Source organism: Aotus nancymaae, unplaced genomic scaffold (assembly GCF_030222135.1).
Source record: "Aotus nancymaae isolate 86718 unplaced genomic scaffold, 86718_ANA_hifiasm-v0.15.2.pri h1tg000025l, whole genome shotgun sequence".
Lineage (NCBI taxonomy): Eukaryota > Metazoa > Chordata > Mammalia > Primates > Aotidae > Aotus > Aotus nancymaae.
In genome coordinates, this window is record NW_026988438.1 from 27,634,168 (window position 1) to 27,649,301 (window position 15,134).

General features: G+C 37.2%; 1 protein-coding gene across 6 annotated transcripts in view; it reads right to left on the reverse strand.

Moving 5' to 3' along the window:
• The window catches only part of BBS9 (Bardet-Biedl syndrome 9), a 726,661-nt gene that overhangs the window by 695,281 nt on the left and 16,246 nt on the right, over nt 1-15,134 (reverse strand). For 5 of the 6 annotated variants that reach the window (XR_010344069.1, XM_064380467.1, XM_064380468.1 and 2 more), the window contains exons 3-4: nt 9,379-9,529; nt 6,126-6,190 (exon numbers count right to left, since the gene is read on the reverse strand). Coding sequence is in view for 5 of the 6 variants with exons in the window: in XM_064380467.1 (XP_064236537.1) it covers nt 6,126-6,190; nt 9,379-9,529 (216 nt within the window). In the remaining variant the exon portion in view is untranslated. Of the gene's footprint in view, nt 1-6,125; nt 6,191-9,378; nt 9,530-11,265; nt 11,416-15,134 lie in introns of all 6 variants that reach the window. The other variant, XM_064380469.1, reaches the window with a different exon arrangement.

Consider the following 15,134-nt stretch of genomic DNA (forward strand, 5'->3'; position numbering starts at 1 on the left):
GGTTATTATATTAAGTTATTGTAGGCCATATAAATGACAAAATTTCCTTGTCAATTATGTCTTTAATTATAATTATTTAAAGTTATTTCCACAGTTAATTGCTTAATCTTAATGCAGTTTCTGAAAACTTTACAAGCACCCAAAATCCTAGAGTATGGTATCTTTAAGGAGGTTCATGAAAGAATAGAAAGGACCCTGACAAGCACTCTTGAATACAGGTTTCTGGTAACTTTAGGATCACATAATTTGGATGGGGTAAGAATTCCCAGAACTTTAACAAACAGACTGACTAGTTTATAAAACTGCTAACCCAAGCAGGACAAAAATATTGAATACCAAGAAAATACTTTGCCAGATTTTCATGCTAAACCAGATAGTACTGAAATTGTTTATATATGCAATTTGAATGAACTCCATGATCCAAGTCAAATTACCTATAACTTTCAGTTATCAGTGCTACATACTTAAATTGGAGAAACAACTGTTATTTAAGAGTTGTTTCTCCAATTTAAGCCCAACATTAAGGGTGGACTCATGGAGAACCTGAACAATCACCTTGTCCTTCCTGAGTCCTTAAAGCTTTTGCTATTAAAAGCTCTGCATTCCACAACTCATCATGGAAGAAATAAAATTATCCAAATTAAAAATATATTTATTGGTGTGGTGACTGTTCTATATTGCTAAAATAGTTTACAACCAATGTTTGCTTTGTCAAACACATGTTCCTGGAAAGACAACCAAAACTTCAGGTACATTTCTACTAGCTGATGAGCCATTTAAACATTTATAGAAAGATTTCATTCCATTGTCATTTTCAGTGCATGTTTTCTGGTTGTATTAAAGCTTTCCCATGCAAGAGGGCTAATGTTACAACAATAGCTCTATATATCAAAGTATATTTTCCCAGGAAAGAAAGCCTTTGATAGTCCACTGACTGAGGACAATCAACCCCTTCACAATCTAGAACCCAAAGAGTAAATCTTCTGAGAATACCAGAGAAAAACTGCTCTTGCCATCCACATTACAGCAAAACTTTGGGACCTTGAAATTTTGAGTTAATAATCTCACGACTCAAAAGGACCCATCCACTCTTGGAACTGTACACACATTGAAAACCCTAAGGTAAAGCTAAACAGGAAAGTTTCTCTCCAGGAGAAGATGGCATCCATAAGGTAGAAAGCTTTTTCCCTAGATCACAGATCAAGACTTCTCTGCTATTAGGAGACTCTTATCTTTCTATTTTTTTTTTCCCTTGCTTATGTTTCTATGAACTATAGAAGTGAAAAGAGGATCTATTGTGTGCATTCATAGGGTATACTTTTATTTGTGAAGGATTTTACAGCCAGCCTTATGCATGGACAATCTTATGCCTCAGTAAATAAAAGATGAAGGCCCAATTCAGGTGAGAAACTTTAATGACACATTTGTTGTCTCATAATCAGTCAGAAACAGGACAGTGGCCCACTCCTCTTAACCTACATCATAGATAAAAGATAACACTTTAAAGAAGTCTTCATTCTTCTAAATAGGCATCATTTGTTAGGTCTCTTTTTCCATGGTTTGAAGTAAATGAGGTAATGATTAGAAATGTATCCCTCATGATAGGCTTTATAGCAGATTCCACTGTAAAGGCTACAGTCACACAACAGACTTTAAATTATCTTATGAAAGTTTTGCTAAATAACAGAACTACTCTAGATTACTTACTGGTTAAACAGCAGTATATGTGTACTTGTTGGCACTTCTTGTTGGCCATGGAGAAATGCATCACATTGGATATCATAGATATTCAGTTGTAGGGGACTAATGAAGAGACTGCTTAGTTAAAGCGAATAGACTCTATCTAGTTCATTCTTTGATCTATTTAATTTTAGTTTGTTTCATTCATGGGGACCCTGGCTAAGGAGCGTGCTCCAAAATCTTGGTATTATCCTCCTGATATTATAGTAGTCTCCCTAGTGTCAAAAATTTTTAAATGTTTGCATGCAGCCATCTCTAGAATGCCACATAATTTCTCTTCAACTAGAAGGACAAGAGCTTAAAAAGATGTGTGACCATGAGGGCACTGTAACCTACGAATGACATGCTGAGACTAGAAATCCAAAATTGATGGTAACTGAGAGTGGGACTAAGGCCCTAACTTTTGGTCACACTCTCACATAAGTGGGAACCTGACTAAAAGGGGAAATTTTTAAATAAAATTATGGAAGGCCATTGTTTTGGACTGAGCTCATGCACTAGGTCCCAACAGACAAGACAAAACCAAAATGGAGTCACTCATGCTAAATATGACATAACCAAACTAAGATCTTAAGGAAACACATAGCTCCTAGAACAGACAAGGTTTTGTTTTTCTCCTATAAACAGGACATTCCAGCATAAGGAGGTACCCTCTACTCTAACCTTTACAAGAAAATAACCTGAATTCTTTGTTCCTACCTTACAAAACGCACTGTTCTGCTATTTCCCAGTGGATTTTAAGATGAAATAAGCACATTTACGATGGTGACAGTGACATCAATGACTAGTTTTGGTCAATCTCTCCAAATTAAGAGGATGACCAAAAGGGGAGAATTGCTGTATCAAGTTTAAACTAAAGCTGCCTATTTACATAGTTCAAGTTTATCCTAAAGGTTTCTCTGTACATAGTAAACTATAACCTAAATGGAGGTATAAACAGACTGTAACTGACTCTTGTGCCAATCACTGAGTTTTGGCCAATCAAAGGAGGCCGACTGTTCAAACCATGTTCAAATAAGGTAAACATCGAGCTGTAACTAATCTGGCTGTTTCTGTACCTCATTCCATTTTCTATATATCACTTTCTTTTTTCTGTCTGTCACTATCCTTTTTCTGTCTATAAATCTTCTACCACATGGCTGTGCTGAAGTATCTCTGAGCCTACTCTGGCTCAAGAGGCTGCCCAATTCACAAATCATTCTTTGCTCAATTAAACTCTGTTAAATTTCATTTGACTAAGGTTTTTCTTTTAACAACATCTACAACCAGATCAATCTCTTTGAATAAGAAAAGCATTTATACATGCCTACTAGCCGAAATGCAAGCAGGAACATTAGGAACTCATGTCAATGAACATAGGCATCAGCAGCCATTATTTAAACAAACTTGGCATGAAATGACACTAAGTTTTGTATAAAAACTCCAAATGCACTGATAAATATTAAACTTCAGGTAATTGCACTTTAAAAACTTAATAATGCAACTATGGAGAAAAAGATAATTTTCCTTAGATAACTACCTTGGAATAAAAGAAGTATTTGGGAATCTAATATTTCTGATCATTTTTCCCTAAAAAAGTATCAGTGACATAATATTAAAATTATTTACATAGAGTTTGCCCTGGGATATACGGACTGAATATAGCATATATGATTATAGTCTACATAAAATTATTATAAAGTTTCATCAGTTAGAAAATACATTAATATTCAAACATTTATGCAATTGGCCAGCCTTACTTAAACAAGATCTGATTTAAACCAAAAAATTCTCTGGAAAATCGAAGGCCACTTTGACAAGTTTTCGGTGCAATTTTAGGTAACTGGTAAGCAATCTAAGGATATTAAATAAACTCAAAGTCATTACAGATTAAGTAAAGGTGCACTGTGTTAAATAAGCAAGTTAGATTACGTAAGCCTGTCAAAAGTGAAGAACCACATCTCTTTTGCCCTCCTTGTGGAAACCATTACAATTCTATAAATATGTCAGATGCTTAGTAAATGCTTCTTGAAAAGTGCACACTTTTTTGGGAAAGAATATTTAAAACAACATAATCAGTATGGCTTACCCTCACACATCTGTAACCATTTATTCAGAAACTGAAGCCCATCAGAAAGAAATCTGAGATGCCATGTGATGCTTTCTCTTTACCAGAGTATGATAAGATAGGCCAACATCAGGTCAGCAAGACCCTGTTTTTTCTCTATATTAAGCATATGTTTGATGACACATAAGCCACCACAAAGAAGTTAGCAAAGTTGCCTCTGACTGTTAAAGGTTGTTAGGTATGTCCAGGGACTGACCTTAGAAGGTCTTATCTAGTTTGCCTCAAATCTTTTATAAAAACAAAAAATATTTGAGAAGGGAGCAGTTGAAGAAAAGGGTGTCAAGTTCAGCTCACACATTTATCTGCTGACACTAGTGGTTTCACTTAAATTAGAAAGGTTTGTTCTTGCCCTGTTACAATAAAAGCTAGGTAAAAGTTCAGTCTGGAAATTCAAGAAACATATTCAACAGAACAAAAACATTAACTTCCCATGCTTCTCAATTTAAGCCAAGCCAGGAAAAATATACAAATTGTCAGCCCACAAATATCATAAGAGTCTGAAGAAATGAGAGACAGAAGGGAAGGGAGGTGGGATATAAGAGAATGTCGTTTGGACAACTCCTAGTCACCATTGAATACAAAGCTTTTAAGTGAACACAAGAATAAAAGAGGAATAAAATCACCATTCCTATAGCAAATAACTTTTATTTTGAAGGAGGATACCAATGTGCCATAAACAAATTATCACCTAATATGCCAGTTTCTTTCAGTATATTTTTTTTGATAAGTACACATTTTATCCCTTGTCTACGCTCTAAGCCCCAGTGGAACTCCAGAGGGTTCTGTCTTTCTGGCCCATAGTTCAAGCAGGACTTGAAGGCCTAGTGTCTAATTAAATTTCTAGTTTCTAAGATACCCTATTCTCTGCCCTACTTTAGAGCCCCCCCAGAGCTTTCAGAAGGAACTAATTTCCAAAGAAGTATTCTGGGTAACTGTAACCATGGGCAAATTCTCCTCCATGGCTTGTGTAACCCACATAGTAAAATAACAGACTTACAGTCAAAAACAGAGGAACAACTAGATCCATTCAATAAAGTAGCCTACATCGTATGATAATACTTTCTCCATTTACCCTAGCATGCTAAATGCCCTGCCACTAGGGGAACAACATGAAACCATGTCCTTTCCCACGAAATCAATGAGAGCACACTTTCTCGGGCCTCTGACATAAACAGAGTAGGAAATAAAATGATAGTAGTAACAGAGAAGGGTATGAAAACAGCACATGGTGAAGAGTAATAAAGAAAGGCAGTGTCAATTGCCTCAGCACTACCCAGAAATTTGCTCACTCATTCATTCAACAAGTATTTACTGGATGTCTACCATATTCTACTCCAGGTTACCAAGCCTGCCTTGGAAAGCTAAAAGATCTTCACCCTGAAATAAGACTGCCTAAGAACATCCAACTCAGTAAGTAAATATGCATCATTACTCAAATTGAAAGCAAAACACAAAAAAAAGCCCAAATCAAGAGAGTAAGCCTGAGAAATCCAAACCCGAGAAGCTAACATTTACAGCCAGCTCCAAAGGAGAGGATCTCTGGTATAAGGAACAGCCTCACAGACACTTAGTTTGATCATACCCGCAAAAAAAATGCCCCTATACTGACATCCATTAAAATAACTCTCAACTTGAACTAAACTTATCTAATAACTGAAATAAAAATTTTTAAGTTATATCTTAAATTTGATAAAGACCAAAATAAAATATAATAAAAGCCAAACCACATACTATATTTTTAATAAAAACCAAACCACATACTATACTTGTACCCACAGAACCATGTCAGAGAATGAAACCTGATGAAGCCTCAAAATAAGTGCCTTGAGCCCTATCTGAGTGAAGACAACCAAAAACCAAGAAATTGGAACTGTAAAGAGAAAATACTTGAGGTTCACCAAAGAAAATCTCCTTCAAACAACTATGACTCAGCATCTAATCAATTGTTACTGTACAACATTTCCTAAGACTTATGTGTCCTAAGTACCCAGAATTGGCCTCTATTACTCACAGGCAATCCTGGAAACAATTCTGGAGAGGACGGTGATTAAGAGGAATCCTCTGATAGAAAGATACGTATACACAAAGATAGGAGACCAAGAAAATGTAATATCCTGAAAGAATAAATGAAAAATGGGAAATGCTAACCAAGACAAGAAAACATTCAAGTAAATGTTTTGTGTTCTCTACCAAGTCAGCACTAGGGAATATCTATTCTTAGATAACGTTAAGCCCAATTTGTAATATAAATTCTACTTTGGAAAAAAATGTTTCTTACCTGAGACAGAGTAGACACAAAGTTTTCTAGAATGCAACACAGCCAAATGCAGCATTTCAGTACCTCTGAAAAACAGAGAAAGTTTTTAAAGTTTTCTAATATTAGTTTTAGATGTAACCAAAAAGTTGTAAAATAATTTCAAAAAGATCTCATAACCACAGCCACTGTGAGTAAATAAAACAATTCATTAGATAACATTCTAAACTGAAAAATAAATATAACAATAAACAGCCAATCTGACAACCCCAGAGGCTCAAGTACTCTGCCTCAAGGCACTGCCTTCAGATTGAAGCCAACAGAGCTTCCAAGAAAAAGTCAGATCTGAGGTCCCTCCATAAGCGCTATTTCTTTCAATAAATAAATCCAACTTCTAGTCCTGGCTTTCTGACTAATTCACCTGTGACTCTGGACAAGTCACGTAAATCTCCCTGAGACTATTTCTCATGAAAAATAAGAGGTTCAATGAAATGAAATAAAATAATGTGACAGCATCTTGCAAAAGTTAAAGCATCACAATACACCAATCATTATTAGAAGTAGCATATATCACTTCCATCTCTGACATTTTATTAAAATATTGAAAATATTTCTATTTGGACTAAATCTCAAATAGAAATAAACTACCAATATCACCACTACAATTCTCAGCCTATCTCAAGTGGTTTCTAGAAACAGTAGCATAGCACAGTCTAGAGATCCTAAATTCAGTTTTCAAGGGTCAAGCCAGGGGTTATTAATGAATAAAGGGTGTAAACGGCTGTGATTAACTGGAGACAGACCAGACTAAAGGAGGTGCCTACTACTTGGTTCTGGGCTTGTGGCCAGAGCCCCACATTTTTCAAGAAAAGCCAAAAAGCAGGGGTTTTATGTGAACTCTCTTAGTTCTTAAATGTTTGACAGCACTTTTAAATTTAAAATACTGAGCAGGCGGCCAGGTGTAGTGGCTCATGCCTGAAACCCCAGCACTTTGGGAGGCTGAGGGGGTGGATCTCCTGAGGTCAGGAATTTGAGACCAGCCTGGCCAATATGTTAAAACCCTGTCTCTACTAAAAATTAGCCAGGCATGGTGGCAGGTGCCTATAGTCCCAGCTACTTGGGAGGTTGAGGCAAGAGAATCACTTGAGCCAGGGAGGCAGAGGTTGTAGTGAGCTGAGATCATGCCATTGTACTCCAGGCGGGGTGACAAGAATGAAACTTGGTCTCAAAAAATAAAATACTGAGCAGGTTACATGTACAAATAGGCCTCCAGTGTACAACCCCTGATACAGACTCTGATCTAAACTGCAAGGACTATAATTGAAGTCTGCAGATCTAGATGGGGGTTCTGACTCTACACCTTACTATATGTACAATCATTTAAAGTTTCAGAGTGTTAGTATCTTATTTACAAATAAGAATTGTATTAGATAACATCTGCAAAACATTGTTACAATTAATATATACTCATCATTTGCTCTTCTACTAGAAAATGCAAATATATATATCATATGATCAATACTGCCTTTGGAAATTTTGTATATGTACCCTGGACATTCAAAACAACTTTTCTACCATGCTCAGGAAAAGAGCATAATGTCATAGAAAGACAGTAAAGTATAAAGTCAGAGAGACCTGGGTCTGAATCTTGGCTGTGTGACCTTATACTCTGAGCTCTAGTTTCCTTATCTCTAAATTCAGATAATATCTGCCTTATAGGATTATTGAGACAATATTTATAAAGGCCTAGTATAGTATCTAGTTATTAAGTTAACTTCCCCCCCTTCCAATGTGATCACATAGATGAGGGCTATACTTAAAAACTACTATACAGAATGATTACTGGTTGTTTCACCTCTTATAATGGTAAGGTAAAAATGCTTTTTAGAGGGAAGAATGCTTTTGTCTCCTTACTTTGTAAATCTATCACATCTAATATGTCCTAGGTACATGATGGGCACCTAATCATCATCTGCTTTTAGAGGGAGTAGATATTTACCAACCACATAAGTCAAAAAATCTCCCCAATCCAGCCTGTCACAAAGCATACAAGTGTCATCTCATGTTCCGGCCTAAAGCATCCAAGCTACAGCTTCCCAACAGATTGAAACATATCACTGGAAGAGGGTGAATGCTCATGAGTGGTTGTTTGGTTTTCAAGCAGGAGTTAGGGCCCTGACTAAATGGCCCCTGGGGGCAATAAATTATAATAAACAAATACAGTATGCCAAAATCCAGAGCTTAGAGTACTGCCCAGATTTAAAAAGGCAAAAGGGAGCTCAAAAAGAGGAGGCAAACCAACTCTGGCTACTTGATAAGTTTTCATCATACTTTTAAATGATTAAGAAACACAAGCTTAATTTTAAGCAAGTTTGTATATGAAAATAAGAGGATCAGCAGGGCGCAGTGGTTCACGCCTGTAATCCTAGCACTTTGGGAGGCCAAGGCGGGAGGATCACGAGGTCAGGAGTTTGAGACCAGTCTGACCAACATGGTGAAACCCTGTCTCTACTAAAATTACAAAAATTAGCCAAGTGTGGTGGAGCACGCCAGTAATCCCAGCTACTCAGGAGGCTGAGGCAGAAGAATAACTTTGAACCCGGGAGGTGGAGGCTGTAGTGAGCTGAAATAGTGCCACTGCACTCCAGCCTGGGTGACAGAGCGAGACTCCATCTCAACAAAAAAAAAAAAAAAGAAGAAGATCAGCAATATCATCAGTAAATAAAAAGCAGACATATTACCCAAAGTTCAAACTAATAAACAGCTTTCTAAAATAAATTAAATTTAAGAATAAAGAACTTTTGAACAAAGCTCTTGTAAGGGAAAGACTTACTTTGTGGACTGAACTGACATCTTTCAAGAAACAATAGGGTCTCTCTACCCTAAATAAGTACTCATTATAAAACCTCAAAGCTAAAAGTAATGGTTATCTGCTACTTCATCTAATTATAAACAGACACTTATATAACTTTAAATAAGTAGATACTTCTTATTTATTTCTTTATTTGGTTATTTTTAAAAGCTTATCTCTTTGTCTTTAAGCTTCTGCTAATGTCAGACATCTTAAGTCTATTACTATAAAAAGGCCCTAAATTATTCTATCTTAAATGTATTGTATCCACATAAAAAGCATCCCATACATGAGAAACACCCAGGTGACAATATCCAGAAAATAGAGTTAATTCATGGATAGTCTTCTTTGAGGAATTCACAAAAGTGAAACAGTAAAGGATTGACATACTCCAAGTAAAATACCAGAATTAGCGGGCTTACTTACGAAACAAACTTTCCTACTTCCACTTGAAGTACTGGATCTCGTAGATCCACTTCTAGAAGCAAATCTTCAGCTTGAGCTCCATCTCCTGTTTTTGTAGGATGGGGGCTAAAGATCCTTAGGTATCCCATAAAGCTACCCACAATTATTTTATCTGTAGAGATATTTTTTTAAAAAAAGATGTAAGAAGAAACAAACATTAGCAAATCTCTTAGGAAATAAGCTTTCTAATGTCTAAAGGAGAAATCTAAAAATTAAAAGAATTCAGTCTTGCTTTATATACAATGGCCACTCTTCCAAAGAAGATGTAATTAAAGTGTATTTGTTTTAATAACACACAGCTTCTCATAAATAGTTTACATCACTAAAGTCAAATGTACTAACATACTGCATTTTTTCCTAAGCCTTTATTTGGTATCAAACTCATAATTTAACTCAATCAAAGGACTAGTACGATGTCATAAACTGATTCCATCATAGAGGCCAACTCTATAACTGGTTGTAACTATTGAAAACTCTAAATTATAAAAGGATTCTGAGTCATCACTAGACAGAGTGCCTTGATTATCAATGTTTCACCTTAAGTATAAGAGGGGGAAATGATAGAATGGGTGTTATAAGTTAAATTGTATCCCCCTCAAAAAGGATATGTTAAAGTCATAACCCCAGGTACCTCTGAATGTGACCTGATTTGGAAACACAGTCTTTGCAGATGTAATCAAGTTAAAATGAGGTCACAGTTAATTAGGTGTGTGATCGAACTCGATTAGTGTTCTTTAAGATGAGAAAACAGAGACATGGAGGGAATGCCATGCGAAGCTGGGTGCAGTCGCATGCCCCTGTAGTCCCAGCTACTTGAGAGGTGAGGTGGAAGGATCGCTTGAGCCAAGGAGTTCAAGGCTGCAGTGAGCTGTAATCGTGCCATTGTACTCTAGCCTGGGTGACAGAACAAGACTTTGTCACTGAAAAAAAAAAATCCTCATAATAACCCTATGAGAGAGGTATAGTCCTGGGAACTTCCATACTGAATGGAAACACATAGATCACAGGACTCTGGTGCTAGAGGAGCTAATGACAGCCTACTGGAGGTTTACAAGGTCTCTGGAGCCATGCCCATTCCTGTCCCCACTAAAGGGTTGTTCAGTTCAACTCTGCCTCCATTTGGGAAAGCTATCTTACATTCATTCCAGTACCTTCTGTACTTAAATTTATCACAGTTTCCTGTCACTTGTGATCAAAAAAAGATAACTGATATAAAAATGAGCACCAGAAAATAAAGTGCAAGCATGAAAACATGCAAGCATATTTAGAATCACGGCTCACTGCATCCTCAACCTCCCAGGCTTAATTGATCCTCCCATCTCAGCCTCCTGAGTAGCTGGGAATACAGGCATGTGCCACCATGCCCAGCTAATTTTTGTATTTTTTGTAGGGATGTGGTTATGCCATGTTGTCCAGGCTGGTCTCAAACTCCTGGACTCAAGCAATCCACCTGCATTGGCCTCCAAAGTATGGGAATTGGTTCTTGACATGAAATGGGGTACAAAACAGTAAGATTCCTTGTGGGGACAAGAGTGACTTTATTTTAAATGCTAATCTGCCATGTGACGCCTGACTAACTTCAAGTTCAAGAACTCCTCCAAGATTTCTAGTTGATCTATTACTCTTTATGTAGAAACACATATTCCTTGTAAGTTTTGCCTTTCCTCCAAAACAGCACTTGATGTTCTACCTATATCATAGGCTGTGACATTCATAGCCACCTACACATTCCTTCCAGAGCACATATACTATTTTCCCCAAGATATAAGCCCTGGGTCTGAGGGTTGTGGTGTGGAGATCTACCTGTCTTACAACTGCCCAAGACTACATTTCTGCCCATAAGTTTACCTAGTAAATCGCCATATACTGACAAACCGGATTTGTCTGCCTCAATCTTTGGTTCTCGGCTTCTTTGGTTCTCAGGGGCCACTTTGCATATATGTCCTTTCACAGAACACTCCCATTCATATTCTAGGTGGGGTTAAGTAACACTGTACACTGTAACAGAACAATTAATCAAATTATCATCTCTAGTTATCTGGGACCCTGTGCCCATTGCAGGTGAAACTCTAGTGGACCAGACAGCAGCTGCCATAGGCCAACTGAACAAGGAGGAACACCAAACCACATGTAAGATAGCTTTATTGAAAGGCACTGGATAATTTTAAAGCATGATAGGTTTAATCTCAAAATTATCATCTAAGGGTAAAGAATAAAACTCAGAGTCTTTGGTACTCTTTGGTACTCTGCAGTAACATTTCTCACCACTTACTACTCAGAGAGTGGTAAATTACGTCTTAAATTACAGTAACAAATGACCTGACAAATCTCTCCAGGTTTCTCTCCAGGCATTAATCAGAAAGAATAAAATTATACTGTTGTAATGGAGTCCAGAAGGGATAGAGAAGACTTAAACCTTTAAATCTTCCTAAAACATTCCCCACTGAGCTTTCCATGTATCTTGTCATGCCCTAAATCCCCACTTTTACTCACTAAATAACCAAGATTCATGGGTAACTCAATGTAGCCCTATCTTCAGGGATAAGAGGAGGTCAAGATGGCCAAGTCCACATGGTAACAAGCTAACCCACTGAAGCAAAATGTATAATTATTAAAATACTTTCAGGACTTTTATAGTAACCAGATCTCAGATAAGTGTGACTCACAGATTTCAAGCTACGATTAATAAATATGGGATTCCCCAGGAATTAATGAACATGCAGGCATTAAACGAAAAGCCATTAGTCTATCTTATTTGCTTTCTACTCCAATTCTAGTAATAAACTTTCCCTCCAGGGCACAGGTTGGCATGTAATCTAAAGTCGATTATTCAGATCCTCTCTCTTTCCCTCACTCTTATTATCTCTCTCAAGAGTCTGAATCTTGAGTTGAGAAAATTAGGAAAGTAAGTACCACTTTAAATGCATGGGGTATTCAATTTCGATTGTACTATCAAGATTAACAAGGAATCCTGTGTTTTAACTTGGCTTCCTCTAAAGAAATTTCAGGATGCTATAACCCTCCTCTGACTTTCTCATCACCTAAAAAAAAAAGTAGAGGTCAACTGACATTACTGTTTCAACTTCCCAACTTGACCTGCAAATTTCTCTACATCTGTATACATTCTTACCTTCTTTCCTCTGTCACTATGGAAAAAGGTTCCCACACCTGTTCAAGATTAATCCTTCCATCTGCACACCTGATGTCATCTCTGACTATCCTCTCTGGGTCCCTGCTCCATCAATGAAAGCCTCTATCTTACACACTGAATTTTTCCCACTTCCCTTGACCCTACATGGCCTCCAAATCATCATTCTCTCTTCTTCGATTCACAGCTAAGTTTCTTTAAAGAGTCATAAATAGTCCCCCCGCCTCCCACTTGCTCCCCATTCATTCATTGAAAATGTAGATCTCATTACCATTGTGCCCATGCATCCACTCTTGTCACAGACACTAATGAACCACTTGCTGCTAAAGAGCATGAAAACTTTTAGGCCAGGCTTGGTGGCTCATGCCTGTAATCCCAGCACTTTGGGAGGCCAAGGCAGAAAGATCACTTGAGCCCAGGAGTTCGAGACCAGCCTGGGCAACACAAGGAGACACTGTCTCTATAAACAACAAAAAATTTAAAAATTAGCCAGGCATGGTGAAGCACATCTGGGAGGTTGAGGCTGCAGTGAGCCATGATCACGCGACTGCACTCCATCCTGGGCAGCACAGTAAGACCCTGTCACAATTTAAAAAAAAAAAAAGGCTGGACACAGTGGCTCACACCAGTAATCCCAGCACTTTGGGAGTCCAAGGCAGGTGGATCACATAGGTCAGAAGTTCAAGAACAGCCTGGCCAACATGGCAAAACCTTGTCTCTACTAAAAATACAAAAATTAGCCTGACATAGTGGCAGGCACCTGTAATCTCAGCTACTTGGGAGGCCAAAGCAGGATAATTGCTTGAACTGGGAGGCAGAGGTTGCAGTGAGCTGAGATCACGCCACTGCACTCCAGCCTAGGCCACAGATCAAGACTCTGTCTTAAAAAAAAAAAAAAAAATCAGTCCTCATATCACTAAGTCTTGCTTCCCAGGTACAAACCTAATTGGTTTTCCTGCTTCTCTGCCTCCCGTTTTCAGAATCTATTACTCTTCCCACACTTACCCCATTGATCCTCATATTCTCAAGGTTACAGTTCTATACCTTTTCCGCTCTTATTTCAACTTCTCTCCTTGTGCATTTTCACCTATTCACAGAGCTCCAAATACAAACAGCATATTGTTCATCCCAAAAATCTCTACCTCTATTCTGTATACTAGACATTTCTGTCTTAAACAGAGCATATCCAAAACTGCTCTTGTTCTTTCCATTCTATAAGATCGACAATAATAATTCTCAAACTTAAGAATGCCAGCATTCAATTCTGGAGCTCGTCAAAAATGAGGATACCTAAGTCACACCACCCACCTACCCTCAGAGAATACAATCTTATAACATCTCGTGTGTCTGGGTTACAAAAGCTTGATATATAATAATCACCCCAGGATATTATGACCCAGGTATCCAGGTTTTGGAACACAATGATCAGTGTTTTTTTCTATGTGGAACATATATATGTAATGATTTCTGTATAGCAAGCTTCGGAAAACAGAGGAAGCTGCTTACAGCTCACCGCAAACTGTGAGGGAAGCAGTATCTCAGCATATTGGTAACCTACTGGTGGCATGGTGGCACCCCAGTAAGGAACACTAACAGAAATGAATGAGTCAACGGTATGTTATGCAAATAATCAGTAAGTATAGTTTCTAACCAAGCTAAACTTTAGATAGTTTGGGTAGTATCGAGTTTGAAATTGTCTCTGGCAGGTATTTCTGTGGCATGACTCTTACATGGTCAAATAATTGGGGAATCACATGCTTTAACAAATAGTGGGGCAGAGGCAGGGTTGAGGAACCTCTCAATACTCTCTGAATAGAAAATCTACCCATCTCCTATCAGTGGAAAAGCAGGGACCAAATTTTCCTTCAAAACAACTTAGTAGGTGCTCCAAGGAGTTTAGTACATCCCACTGTTCTGCTTCACCAATGTAATTTTCTCTTTTCACGTTTTCCTGCAGATCCCACTGTTTTTGTTATATGCAAGAAAAACAATTTTAAAAAATGTAAGGGGGTAATATTTATATGCAGTAAATTAAAGAATAGTTATAATAAGTTTTCTTTTTAAGAGGCTAATGACTATCTGGATTACAAAAAAATTTTTAAGCCCATAACTATAAACCAAATACAAATTTCAAGTAGCAATGATACAATAATATAGAATTAAACTATTTTAAAGGTGACTTTAAAAACATAAAGATGCATAAGAATAAGCTAGGATGTAAGTTTTAGTATTATGATAATGAAAGCAATGATTTAACAATTGTTTTCTACCACCAAATAGAGCTAGTATAATTTCATTATGGTATGAATGGTTTCCAGGTCCAATAAAAAATTTATTTTCTTGTAAAGAATTTCTACAAAAGGAAATTTTTCAAAATTCAAAATATTTTCCTAACTCTCCCCTACAAGACCAAATTTTGATGCAGGAAAATGTGAAAAGAGAAAATTACACTGGTGAAGCAGAAGAGTGGGAGGTACTAAACTCCTCTGAGCACCTACTAAATGAAGTGATGCCATATAATTTTTAATAAATTCCAGCAAAAAATATGACAGAATCAATACAAACCAGA